Source organism: Triticum aestivum, chromosome 5D (assembly GCF_018294505.1).
Source record: "Triticum aestivum cultivar Chinese Spring chromosome 5D, IWGSC CS RefSeq v2.1, whole genome shotgun sequence".
NCBI lineage: Eukaryota > Viridiplantae > Streptophyta > Magnoliopsida > Poales > Poaceae > Triticum > Triticum aestivum.
The window spans coordinates 392,820,174-392,832,736 of NC_057808.1; the positions used below are offsets into that span (position 1 = coordinate 392,820,174).

The following is a 12,563-nucleotide window of genomic DNA, read 5'->3' on the forward strand; positions in this document are numbered from 1 at the left end:
GCAACGTTGTTGAATGGAAATGGCACTCCACTTTTTTCTTGTTATGAAGGAATGGCACTCCTCCAGCTGCTACCAGGTTCCATCCACTCTGCGTGCCTATACGCTTCAACTACCAACACATGTGGCGATACATAGCATGGGACGATGCCGCCCATAACGGACATAGAGATCTTTCCCCCAGACGCAGGTTCTGTTTTTATTATTAGAGGCACAACAAATTCCTCGTTACAAGGTTTCCACACAACTTGTATTTTGTCAAACATTTGTATTGCCAATGCTAGGCTTCTGCCGACTACTTTTATTCACCGATCCGCCGCCTTTGCGGCTGTTAGATCTGACTTAAGTGATCAATTTGGAGCATCCAATCTTTGAAATAGAAAACCTCAACGTGCAATATTTCCTTTTCTATGCATGCAACACCAACGCAACATTTTCTATTTAGAACAAGAAAAAACATGCAACAAAAATGTCGCAACAATGTGAAACATATCCATGCAGCAAAAACTTGTGTATGCAACACATTCCCATTGATTGCAGCGAATCGTTGAGGGAAAAAATCTGGAATGTATATAGAAGTCAAAGCTCACAACAACACAAATACAACTTGCATCTCCAAACACAATATATGCAACAGATAATCCAATGTCATCGTCGCATGTCACGTGTGTGTATGTAGAAAATCCATATTGAGCTTGTAATATTTCTAAACAACGTAAGCAACATTAAACCCCCAATTTTCACTACCATCATCAATGCAGGCATCGCCTTGGCTGGACCGGGCACACAAGTGATGAATCCGACTTGCCAAAACCCCATCGGCCTCAGATTGGGTGACACTGGACCCATTCCCCATGCTCTCAATGCCTTTTTGGAGCTTGGTGGTGTGACCTCGAGCTCCACCAAATCACTCATCTATGACTCATGGCTCCATGGGTGCACATCTGCCAAAGATAGGCGTCCAAAGGAGGGGTGGGGGTTCAGAAGAGAGAAGGAGTCATGGGGGAATATGATTGTGAAGGATGAGATTAAGGAACGGTGGGAAAGGGCGTGCGTGGGAAGGAATGATGAAAGGACATGTGCGCGGCGGAGCGAGCGCCAAGCAAATCATTTATCTTTACGACCATATCTGTTAGGTTGTTACTCTGCTACATTGTGCTTAGATTGTCTTGTTAGGATGAGAAGAACCAAAATAATTTGGATACAATATTTTTTAGGTATGTCTCAACAAATACTTTTTCTTAGAAACCTCTGAAAAATAATTTTAGTATAGCTCAACAACTGGTCCTACTGATACATTAGTATTTTTCTTCTGAAGAGCAACAAACCCCTGCTTTCATCGAGACTGGCTACAGGTCAGTCAAATGGAAACAAAATTTGGGTCACCTCACTAATGAAAACTTGTCTCAGTCGAGCCTGTCGGTCGTACTAAGGCTGCACAGCCCCCCCCCCCCCCCCCCCCCCCCGACACACACACACACCCCTCCACCCCCACTTGATTCATCCCTAGCTCTAGCTAATTTGACACTCACAGGATGTCTCTTCGCATGTAGGGTCAAATCTGGCATTCCTATTTTAGCATCTGTATGTATGTTTCTCTCTGGCATGCTCCTGTTTGTTTGCTATTTTCATTGAAAGTTGGATCGTGTATTAATCTAGTCCTGTCTAATTCATCACATTATGATTAGATGCCCTTCCAACCACACAACTCCCCTATCATATATAACTAACGCCCTATTTGATAACAAAATATTTCCTAAGTATTCTTAGAATATCGTGATTTTCATAATTATCATGGTTTTAATTACCGTGAGCTGTTAACCCTAAAAACCAAAAGAAGAAAAAGCCTGAAATTATAATACCCATGGTGGTGTCACCTTAAACAATAAATGAAAAAAAAGAAGCAAAAAATGAAGTTTTCCAAGGAAGAATTAATTAGTGGCATTGGTGGTACCTTAAAAGGAAAAAATAAATTAGTGGAACTAGTATTATCCTTAAAAAGAAAGAAAATATTAAAAATTAAATAAAATGATGACAAAAGTTGCACACAATTTACCCAGAAATAAAAATAATTTATATAGTTGCGTAAGAAAGAAGTTTCGTAATAAGAAATGTATTTGCTGCATTGGTATTACAATTAAAAAAGAAATAAAAAAGAAATAAAAATAAGGCAAAGTAAAAATAATGAAGTTTCCTGAGAAAGAATGAATTAGTGGCTTTGGTATTACCTCTAAGAAGAAAGAGAAATGAAATAAAAACCACTCCCTCCGTTCCCAAATATAAGTCTTTTAAGAGATTCCAACAAGTAACTACATACGGAGCAAAATAAGTGAATCTACACTCTAAAATGTGTCTATATACATCCATATGTTGTAGTCAATTTGAAATGTCTAAAAATACTTATACTTAGGAACGGGGGGAGTAAAAAATTGAAATAATGAACTTTTCAAGAAAAAATAGTGGAATTGGAATGACCTTTTAGGAAGAAAGAAAACAAAAAAATAAAATAAAATCAAGATAATCAGGTTTTCTAAGAAAGAATGAATTAGTGGTATTGGTATTACCTTTTAAGAAGAAAGGAAACAAAAAAATTCAAAAAACAATGACAAAATTTGCCCACAATATACACATAAATTGCACGTTTTGAAAATATGCAATAATAAGCATATAATAATGGAATTCTGGCAAAAAAATGTTTCCTAACAAGGAATGAATTAATGACATTGGACTTACCCTTGAAAAATAATAAAATAAAATAATAACTAGAATTGAATCAAGTAATAAAGTTTGATAAGAAATAATGAATTAGTGGCAATGGAATTATTCATTGAGAGTAAATAAAAAGATTTAAAAAAACTTGCACACAACTTTGCACTAAGATTGCACCTTTTTGTAGTATGCAAAAAATAATCATACAATAGTACAATTTTCACATTTGTATGAAAGAATAGGAAGGAAGAAATGATTCTCCCTTCATTTGTAAGTATAGAAATGAGACACGTATTAGTATGCTGAAGAAAACTACAACAAATAAAAATCTCTCACCATTGTGTGCTCAGTAAATAATTGTACTATACCATCATGTGCTCGGTAAATATTTAGTACTATCAACTCAAAACAAAATTAGACCTCCCTCTGATCCGATTAATTGACGCAGCTTGTAAACAATGAGCAACATAAAAAAAATTCTTAGGCGCCGGCAATCGATAGAGAAGCATGTAAATGGGCATTGATTGCCGCAGTCCTAGGGTTAAGAGCGGGATGGCCATTAATTTATTAAAAAACTCTTTAAAAACAGATCTAATTGAATATTCAAACAAGAATTAAAAGACAAGGTAACTTTCTTGTGAGGAGGATATGAACAATCAATGTAATCATAATTTTTTATAAGAAATATATATTGATATGAAAAAATAAAGGTCAAAGTTGCAACTTTAAGGTCTATATTGTAATGAAGGGGGTAAATGGGTGGAAAATGTCTGCATATAAAAAGTAAAAGTAAAATAAACAGCACTTTCGACACACCGAAGATGATGCTTGTGCTGTTTATTTTCCTTCCCAAAGTTTATTTTATGTTTCTATAAAAGTTGAAGGATACGGTGTGAAATCTGAAATCTATAGAATTTGTTCTATGCCCATGGAACTTTAGTTTAAAGGGTACCAAAGCATAAAGCTTCTTCTCACAGGATCCTTCCGGCGGTATCACGGTACCTCTCGGAAAGTGACCGACGGGATCTTCTTGGGCGGGTAACCGCCAGATAGCCCTTGCCCCAGCGAATGGGAAAACGGTGCCCCTCCCCTAGTCGATGGAATCTCACTGTTAGGAAAGGCTATTCCTAGTCATAGGATTGACCGAAGACTCGGGGTCCTGCTGTCCAGATGCAGAAACCATAGCCACACCCCGTTAATTGAGTGGTAGCTAGTCATCGACGGGAAAACCGCAGGATGGCCGGCTACAGAGACAATTAAACGGTGTCCTGCCTGTTGTCCCGTGTCTCTCTATCTAGTGTTACCTGCTCTCTGGCGTTGGACTACAGCCCGGCCGGTTCTTGCACACGCTAGGTCAGGGGACAAGACTTTCTAAACTCCAACGACTCCAGTCAAGTTTGCAGCGCTAGCATCTCGAGGGACGACGTTCATACTTCAGCGTCGAACCAACATCATCAATGTGAACCGAAGACCGGACCATTGACGTCCAGGCATTTGACACGCTTACTTGACTACAGACAGGGCTATAGATGCGTGTATCTCTCTACTAGTAGCTTGCTGCAAGGCTGCACCACCGTACACCATCACTTCTCGTCTTCCCAGCAGAACTTCGTGAGTTGTGGCCATTAACCAAAGCTACTGCTATCTATCCTACGACCGATGCAAGCTCCGTCGTGTCCTTTCCCCCGCATGATGCGGGCGGTGGCGTTACAATGCCTCTCGGTGTGGCTCTGCTCGTGTGCGACGGCCGCGTCGCTGGCCGTGCTTAGCAGCAGTGGCCCGGCCGACGAGCTCAATCTCCTCTTGTTCAAGTCGGAGCTTTCGGATCCGGCAGGTGCTCTGTCTTCATGGAACACGTCCAACCCCCTGTGCAGGTGGCGAGGAGTCACTTGCGGCCGTCGACACCCCGAGAGGGTCGTCGCGCTTAACCTCAACTCGTCCCACCTGGCGGGGGGACGCGTCTCGCCGTTCTTGGGCAACCTCACCTTCCTCAGGACACTCAACCTTGGTGACAACGACCTTGGCGGGCAGGTGCCGCCGGAGCTTGGTCGGCTGAGCAGGCTGCAGGTGCTGAACCTCAGCCTGAATGCCCTCCAAGGAAGCATCCCGGCAGCTTTGGGAAGGTGCACTAAGCTGCGGGTCCTCAATCTCAGGAATAACCTCCTCCAAGGTGAGATCCCTGTCCAGATAGGCTCCCTGGAAAATCTAGAGATCCTCAACCTTTTCGCCAACAATTTGTCGGGGCAGATTCCGCCGTCGATAGCCAACCTGTCTTCGCTCCAAACACTCAACCTTGGGAACAACACTCTGTCAGGGGCCATTCCATCATCTTTTGGTTGCATGCCCCACCTCTCTTTGCTTTCGCTCCAGTTTAACAACCTTTCTGGACTCATCCCTCCTCCAATATGGAACATTTCTTCCTTGAAAGGATTATCCGTTGTTGGCAACGCGCTCAGTGGCACGATACCTGCAGGCGCATTCGCTAACCTCCCTCTTCTCCAATTGTTCTACATGAGCTACAACCAGTTTCATGGCCATGTCCCTGCCATATTGGCAAATTCCTCCGAGCTGCAAAGAATTGAGCTCGGGTACAATTTCTTTAGTGGCACGGTTCCTCCAGAGGTTGGAGGCTTGCAGAATCTTGAATCGCTGGCTCTCTCGAACAATCTGCTACAAGCTACGACTCCAAGTGACTGGAACTTCATGTCCACCTTATCCAATTGCTCCCAGTTACAATATCTGGACTTGGCCTCAAACGAATTAGGAGGGATGCTTCCTTCGTCGATCTCTAACCTGTCAACGTCGCTCGTATATCTGTCCCTCTCTCGTAACCGGATACTAGGGAACATACCTGAAAGAATTGGAAATCTTCTCCAGTTGCAGGTCCTATCCCTTGAGAATAATCTTCTCACGGGAACTCTTCCATCTTCTTTGAGCATCCTTACCAACTTGGGAGATCTGTCCCTGGGAAGGAACAATTTAAGTGGGAGCGTCCTGTTGACCATCGGAAATCTTACTCAGTTAAGCAACTTGTATCTCGGGTACAATACTTTCAGCGGTAGCATACCAAGTACTGTGGGGAACTTGGCATCCTTGCTGAATATTGATTTCTCAACCAACAACTTGACAGGGATAATTCCCAGTAGTTTATTCAACATCAGCACACTCTCTCTAGGTTTGGATCTCTCCTATAATTGTTTGGAGGGGTCGATACCGTCTGAAATTGGAAATCTGAAAAACCTTGTAGAATTCCGAGCGGCGTCAAATAGATTATCACATGAAATCCCTCCTACCCTTGGTGACTGCGAGATTCTCCAAAACATATATCTTCAAAACAATTTCCTGGAAGGTAGTATTCCGCCACTCTTGAGCAGACTGAAGGGTTTAGAAATCCTAGACCTCTCAAGCAACAAATTATCAGGCCAAATGCCAAAGTTTTTGGAGGACCTCAACACACTTCACTATCTAAACCTCTCCTTCAATAACTTCATTGGTGAAGTGCCGTTTACCGGTATCTTCACGAATGCTACTACAGTTTCAGTGCAAGGTAATGATAAACTTTGTGGTGGAATCCAGGATCTTCACCTGCCCCCATGTTCTTTTGAATCATCAAAGAAGAACAAACTTCTATTGAAAACAATCATTATTCCCCTAGTTGCGGTGTTGGGTGTCATTTTCTTGGTCTTTTTCCTGCTTGCTTGGAACAAGCAAAGATCAAATCGTAACCCTTCGACTGCAAGTATCCAAGGCTACCCTTCGGTTTCTTACCTTACATTGGCAAAAGCAACAAATGGTTTCTCCACAGCAAACTTGTTGGGTAGTGGCACTTTTGGCTCTGTATATAAAGGGAACTTAGGCGGAGATAGGGGTGACAGTGCAAATATTGTTGCTATCAAAGTACTTAAACTCCAAACACCGGGTGCACTCAAAAGTTTCACAGTGGAATGCGAAGCAATCAGAAACACTCGACATCGAAATCTTGTCAAGATAATGACATTGTGTTCAAGCATTGATTCCAAAGGGGACGACTTCAAAGCAATCGTCTTTGAGTTCATGCCTAATGGAAGTCTAGAAGATTGGTTGCATCCAGACCAAAATGAGGAGAAGCATTTGGATCTCCTTAAAAGAGTGAGCATACTACTGGATGTGGGATATGCACTGGATTATCTTCACTCCTATGGCGCTGCACCAATTGCTCACTGTGATCTTAAGCCAAGCAATGTACTTTTGGATGTTGATTTGGTAGCCCATGTTGGTGACTTTGGACTTGCTAGGATTCTTACCGAGGGAAACTCTTTTCCCCAAAACTCTACGAGCTCGATGGGATTTAGAGGGACAATTGGGTATGCTGCTCCAGGTTTGTCCGATTCACTTTCTTCCCCATGTTTCCTTAAAACGGTTTACATCACCGAAATGCTAATATCTTCAAATGTTCAATGTTATAGAGTATGGTGCTGGAAATGTGATCTCTATACAAGGAGATGTGTACAGCTACGGAATTCTCATCTTAGAAATTGTAACTGGGAAGAGGCCCACCGATAGCATGTTCATACAAGGATTAAATCTCCACAAGTATGCTGAAATGGCCATACATGGTGGAGTAATGGACGTTGTTGACATGCGGCTTTTTTCCCACATCAAGAAGGGGTCGCCAGCCACAGATGACTCTTCTACTTTTTCAAGAACGTATGATCCTTCTGACGAGAGAAGGATTGACTGCACTGACCTCACTTCTTAGACTCGGAGTATCTTGCTCCCAGGAAATGCCCGTGAGTAGAATGTTGATCAAAGATACCATCAAAGAGTTGCGGTCTATCAAAGATTTCCTCGCGTAGAGGAAGGTTTAATCTTTTGATGAATGCATGCCCAGATGCCAGAGCCTATTGTGTTTACCATACAAAGTATTTTGAGCACTATTCTTCAATTAGTAGCATGTGTCTCTCTACATTTTTCATACATCTGCTAGTTTCTTGACAGAAATGTATCTTTAGATTTTATAGAAACACTTCGGGAAGGTGACTATTCTAATGTGACTGAAATTTATCGGAATCCAGTCAGTATTATTGACATGTATATAGCTCGACTTCCATGACCAGACAATGCACATCATCATTCAGTCAGCTAGATCTAGCAGTACATATCATCCAAGTGGTGGCAAGAGCCTGCGTTGCCAAACAATTGTTGAACCCCAATAACAAACAGTAACATCATATGTTTCCATGAAAGAACCGTGAATGATTACCTAAGGAACTTATAAGCATCTCATGCACTCTGTAATTTTCTGTTTATTACATCTAACACAAACAATCAGGGGCTGAGCTAGGATTTGGACATGAGGGGTGCAAGGAAAATAATAATCGTTCCAAAGGCACCACACAAGAATACGTACCATCGTCGATCATGTCGATGATCTCATCAGATATGACCTTTGCAGCTATTTCCTCGGGTGCATTTGCATTTTCAGCAATGGGCTTGAAACACAAGTCTATTTTCATTGTATTCTACCTTTCCATCCTTCAATCATTGGAACATTAAAGGAGGAGCGACATTAGATTTCTAAATTATAATCATGCCTTGTCAAATTAGTAAATTAAATTATTACTTCAAGGGAATTGGACTTCTATATATAGCAGTTCCGTACCTTGATTCCTTGAACTTGAAGTTGATTTACAATGCCGGTGAAGCACATAAGCAGCCGTGGGCTCTCTCATGCATTCAACCGCCCATGCGACAGCGGCGGAATCAGCAAGAGCCGAGAAGCACATACCGAACCACCAGACCTGGAATCCTGAATGCACGTAACCAAGGCGGATACACGGCGACCTGATGGTTCCGTCCGCCTCCGCCAACGCCATGGACTCTGTGGTGGCCGGGCAGAGAAGGGATCCGGCTTCCCTGTCCTCTGCTCCTCCGGCCTGGGTGCAGCGCGGCCTGCGCTGGGCCGACATTGCCGACGACGAGGATGTTCGGCTCGCGGAGGAGCTCCGCTTGATGCCGCCGACGCTCGGGGAGTTCCTGGCCATGGCGCCGCGCCTCCGGCCGCGGAGGGCTAGAAAGGGAAGCTGCCACGCTCCGGGATTGGCGCCATCACGGGTGCGCCTGCCGCCGGTGGGTGGGTCGTGTCATGCCTGGACCGTTTAAGGGGGTGTTTGTTTCTAGGGATTTTTTTGTGTAGGGACTAGAAAAAGTCCCTCTTAGGGCATCTTCAATGCAAGCCGTTTATACGGGCGCTTAGGAAAATAAAAATATATCATAAAATCAGAAAACTATCTAAGCGTTGGTTTGTTTCAACGCGAGGCGCTAGTTTATAGGCGCTAATAAAATCGGTGCATGTTATCCCGCAAAGCAAAAGTGGCTGAAGCGCTCGCTGCTACTTCTTGCATTGATGCTTGAGCGACGCCAGGAATTAAAAGCGGAACTGCCAGTTGACCAGGATACCTATCCTGGCGCCCCTCCGCTAGCGTCCGCGTTGGACATTGCCCTTAGAGACTTTTTTACCAAACAGGAGGGACTTTTTAGGGACTAAACTAGGCATTTGGGACTAAATGAAGAAGACTCTCAAGGAGAGTCTTTTTGGGACTTTTTGGGACTTTTCCAATAATGCCCCTCCATGCACCCATTGGCCCGCCACTCCATGGTGTTGTTTGATTGTTATTTTTCTATATATTAGGGGCAACATGGTCATTTAATAACCTCTAGGAAGGGACTAGGGACTTTTTAGTCTCTGGAAACAAACAGGGAGGGACTTTTTAGGGACTAGAGACTTTTTAGTTGGGACTAGAAAAAGTCCTAGGACTAGAGAACCAAACACCACCTAAACCATGCCGGGTCGTGTTGTGTCTGGATTATACCTGGCCATCCCTCGGGCCAGACAAAGCCCGACGAAGAAAACCTAGGCCCAGGCCTGGCCATCGAGCCTAAAATCCAGGCCCAAGCCCGACCCATCGATGTAAAAGCCCATCAGGCTTTGGGCCGGACCTCTTCAATAAATCGCAAATATGACGGGCCCAGGCCCGGCCGGCGGGCAAGATCGGGCCGGGTTGGGTCGGGCTTTTTTGTGTCAGGTCGGGTCGGGTCGTCCGGGCCGGGTTGCCCATGGTCAGGTATAGTCTTGATGCCCGCATGTACGTGGCAGGGCTGAGGCCTGTTGGGCCTCCCGTAGGCCATCTCGGGAAGGAGCTTACTTGTGACGCTAGCCGGGAAGTTGCTACTTTTTTCTGCATGTTTTTGGAATTTTCACATCAAGACGAAGAGAGACACCGGAGGCCAATCAAGGGAGCCATGTGGGCTCCACGCGCCCTGGATCGCGTCTCAGGGCATGGTCGTGTGGGACCACTTGGGCTCCCTAGCACTCCGCACCATCGTCTCTCAAAGCCCCCGCCTTTATAATCTCTTGAAACCCTGGGAAATAACTATCGAGGAATTTTTTTTGCCCCCACCACCGCGCGTTCTGAGGGGTTCCAATTGAGAGTCCTTTTTGATACTCTGTCAAAAGGGGGTAAATCATTGTCGGAACTATCTCCATCAACCTCATTGCAACCATGGACCTAGACGAATGTTGATAGTTCGCTTGGTCATGAACCGTCGCCAGACTTGGCTCTCCGTCAAGCGGGAGAGCTCGAAGGTTCATGAAGCCACAAGTTGTGATGACTTTGGAGTTTGTTGTAAATGTTGCATTCATGCTCCAAGTCGTGTATGTGTTATTGCATACTTTTGACCCGATGTTGCATAAAGGTTCGACGATATTTCTTGGTGATTTATTGCGATTGGACAATGCGGCTTCTTTGCATACATAAGCTTTTTATTGTACGGATGGGTTCAAAATGTTGTAACGTTTTTCACATATTTTTCATTGGTCGTGAGAAGAAAGCTGCAACGATGACACACAAATAGCGACATATTATATGTGGGCCCATGCTTAGCATTGGCGGTTGGCTAATGGAAATATCTGACAACACCCAGTATTTTTAAATGGCTTGTGCTACGCGTCGGTCGGCTAATCTTTTAAAAATCGGCCAAGTCGCGAGCCGTTAGATCTGCGCCATTGAATGCCCTAGCGGCCTCCTCCACCATTGCACGTTTATAGTGGAGGTAGTGTTGTAGAATTTTTTTGCGGCAGAGGTCGTGTTGAATAAATGTTTTGCATATTTTTTTGCAACAAAGGTCATGTTCAAGAATTTTGTTTGGAATAGAGGTCGTCTTGCAAAAAAATGCAACAAAGGTCGTCTTGCAGAATTGTTTTTGCAAGAGAGTTCATGTTGCAGAAAAAAAACACCCCGCGCATTGAGACATTTGTTATGTTTTAAAAACGTCATCCATGTTGCAATCCATCAAATCCTGATTGAGAGAGAAAGTCAGAGGAGAGAGTGCAATGGGAGCTCAGCCGGGTGGAGAGTGGGAGGGTAAGGAGAGAGAAGGAGGGAACAGGCCCGGCCCATAAGCCGGGCAAACAGGGCCCCCGCCCTGGCCCCCGTGAGGAAGGGGCCCCGGTCCAGGTAGCATAATCTGCCTTAGCCCAATGAACATACACGAAAAAAAGGCCCAAGGAACAACCCATCAGGCAAACCGCACGAAGGAATCAAATGGACCAGCGCCTCCTCTGCTCGCCCAAATCCAAGAACGGCGCGGCCACTCCCGTACCTCTTCGCTTCCAAAGTGGCGGCCGCCATTAAAGAAAACCTACGGCGTGAACTCATTCCCCAACCAGCTCGCCTTCCTCTCTGAACGCTTTGCTCACTCCCCAACTGGACTTTGGAGAGACTGAGATCAAGTCACTACCAAACCTCGTAGGATGACGAGGATGCGTGCTACTTCAGAGTGGTATGTGATCCTGTCTGAGATATCATGTTGTTGGACAATACTGAACCTACGAGCTATGGAGAAGCGATGGTGGGCCCATATTCCGACAAATGGTTAGAAGCCATGAAATCCGAGATAAATGGAACTTTGACAAGAAGACGGACGTGGACGGTAATGTTACCGTCTATGAAGCTCGACTTGTGGCAAAGAGTATTTCCACAAGTTCAAGGAGTTGACTACGATGAGATTTTCTCATCCGTAGCGATGCTTAAGTCCGTCGGAATCATGTTAGCATTAGCTGCATTTATGAAATCTGGCAGATGGATGTCAAAACAAGTTTCCTTACCAGTTTTCGCAAGGAAAGGTTGTATGTGATACAATCAGAAAGGTTTTGTCGATCCTAAGGATGCTAAAAGGTATGCCAGCTCCAGTGATCCTTCCATGGACTAGAGCAAGCATCTCGGAGTCAGAATATACGCTTTGATGGAGTGATCAAAGTTTTTGGGTTTATACAAAGTTTGTTAGAAACTTGTATTTACAATAAAGTGAGTGGGAGCGCTACAACATTTCTGATAAGTATATGTGAATGACATATTGTTGATCCGAAATGATCTAAAATTTCTGGAAAGCATAAAGGGTTGTTTGAAAGGAGTTTTTCAAAGGAAGACCTGGATAAAGCTGCTTACATATTGGGCATCAAGATCTATAGAGATAGATCAAGACGCCTGATGATACTTTCAAAGAACGCACACCTTGACATGATTTTGAAAGAGTTCAAAATAGATCAGCAAAGAAGGAGTTCTTGGCTGTGTTACAAGGTGTGAGTATTGAGTAAGACTCAAGACCTGACCACAGCAGAAGAGAGAGAAAGGACGAAGGTCATCCCCTATGCTTTAGACGTAGGCTCTACAATATGCTATGCTGTGTACCGCACATGAAGTGTGCCTTGCCATGAGTTGGTCAAGGGGTACAATAGTGATTCGGGAATGGATCACATGACAGCGGTCGAACTTATCCTTAGTATCTAGTGGACTAAGGAATTTTCTCGATTATGGAGG

The 12,563-nt window shown here is 44.1% G+C and overlaps 1 protein-coding gene across 1 annotated transcript; it reads left to right on the plus strand.

The window, feature by feature from the left end:
* Positions 1 to 4,270: 4,270 nt before the first annotated feature.
* LOC123122056 (receptor kinase-like protein Xa21) lies at positions 4,271 to 7,805 on the plus strand. The gene is made up of 2 exons (XM_044542189.1): positions 4,271 to 7,063; positions 7,152 to 7,805. Exons 1-2 carry the CDS (start codon positions 4,366 to 4,368, stop codon positions 7,442 to 7,444), a joined length of 2,991 nt encoding a protein of 996 aa, XP_044398124.1. The 5' UTR covers positions 4,271 to 4,365; the 3' UTR covers positions 7,445 to 7,805.
* Positions 7,806 to 12,563: the final 4,758 nt, after the last annotated feature.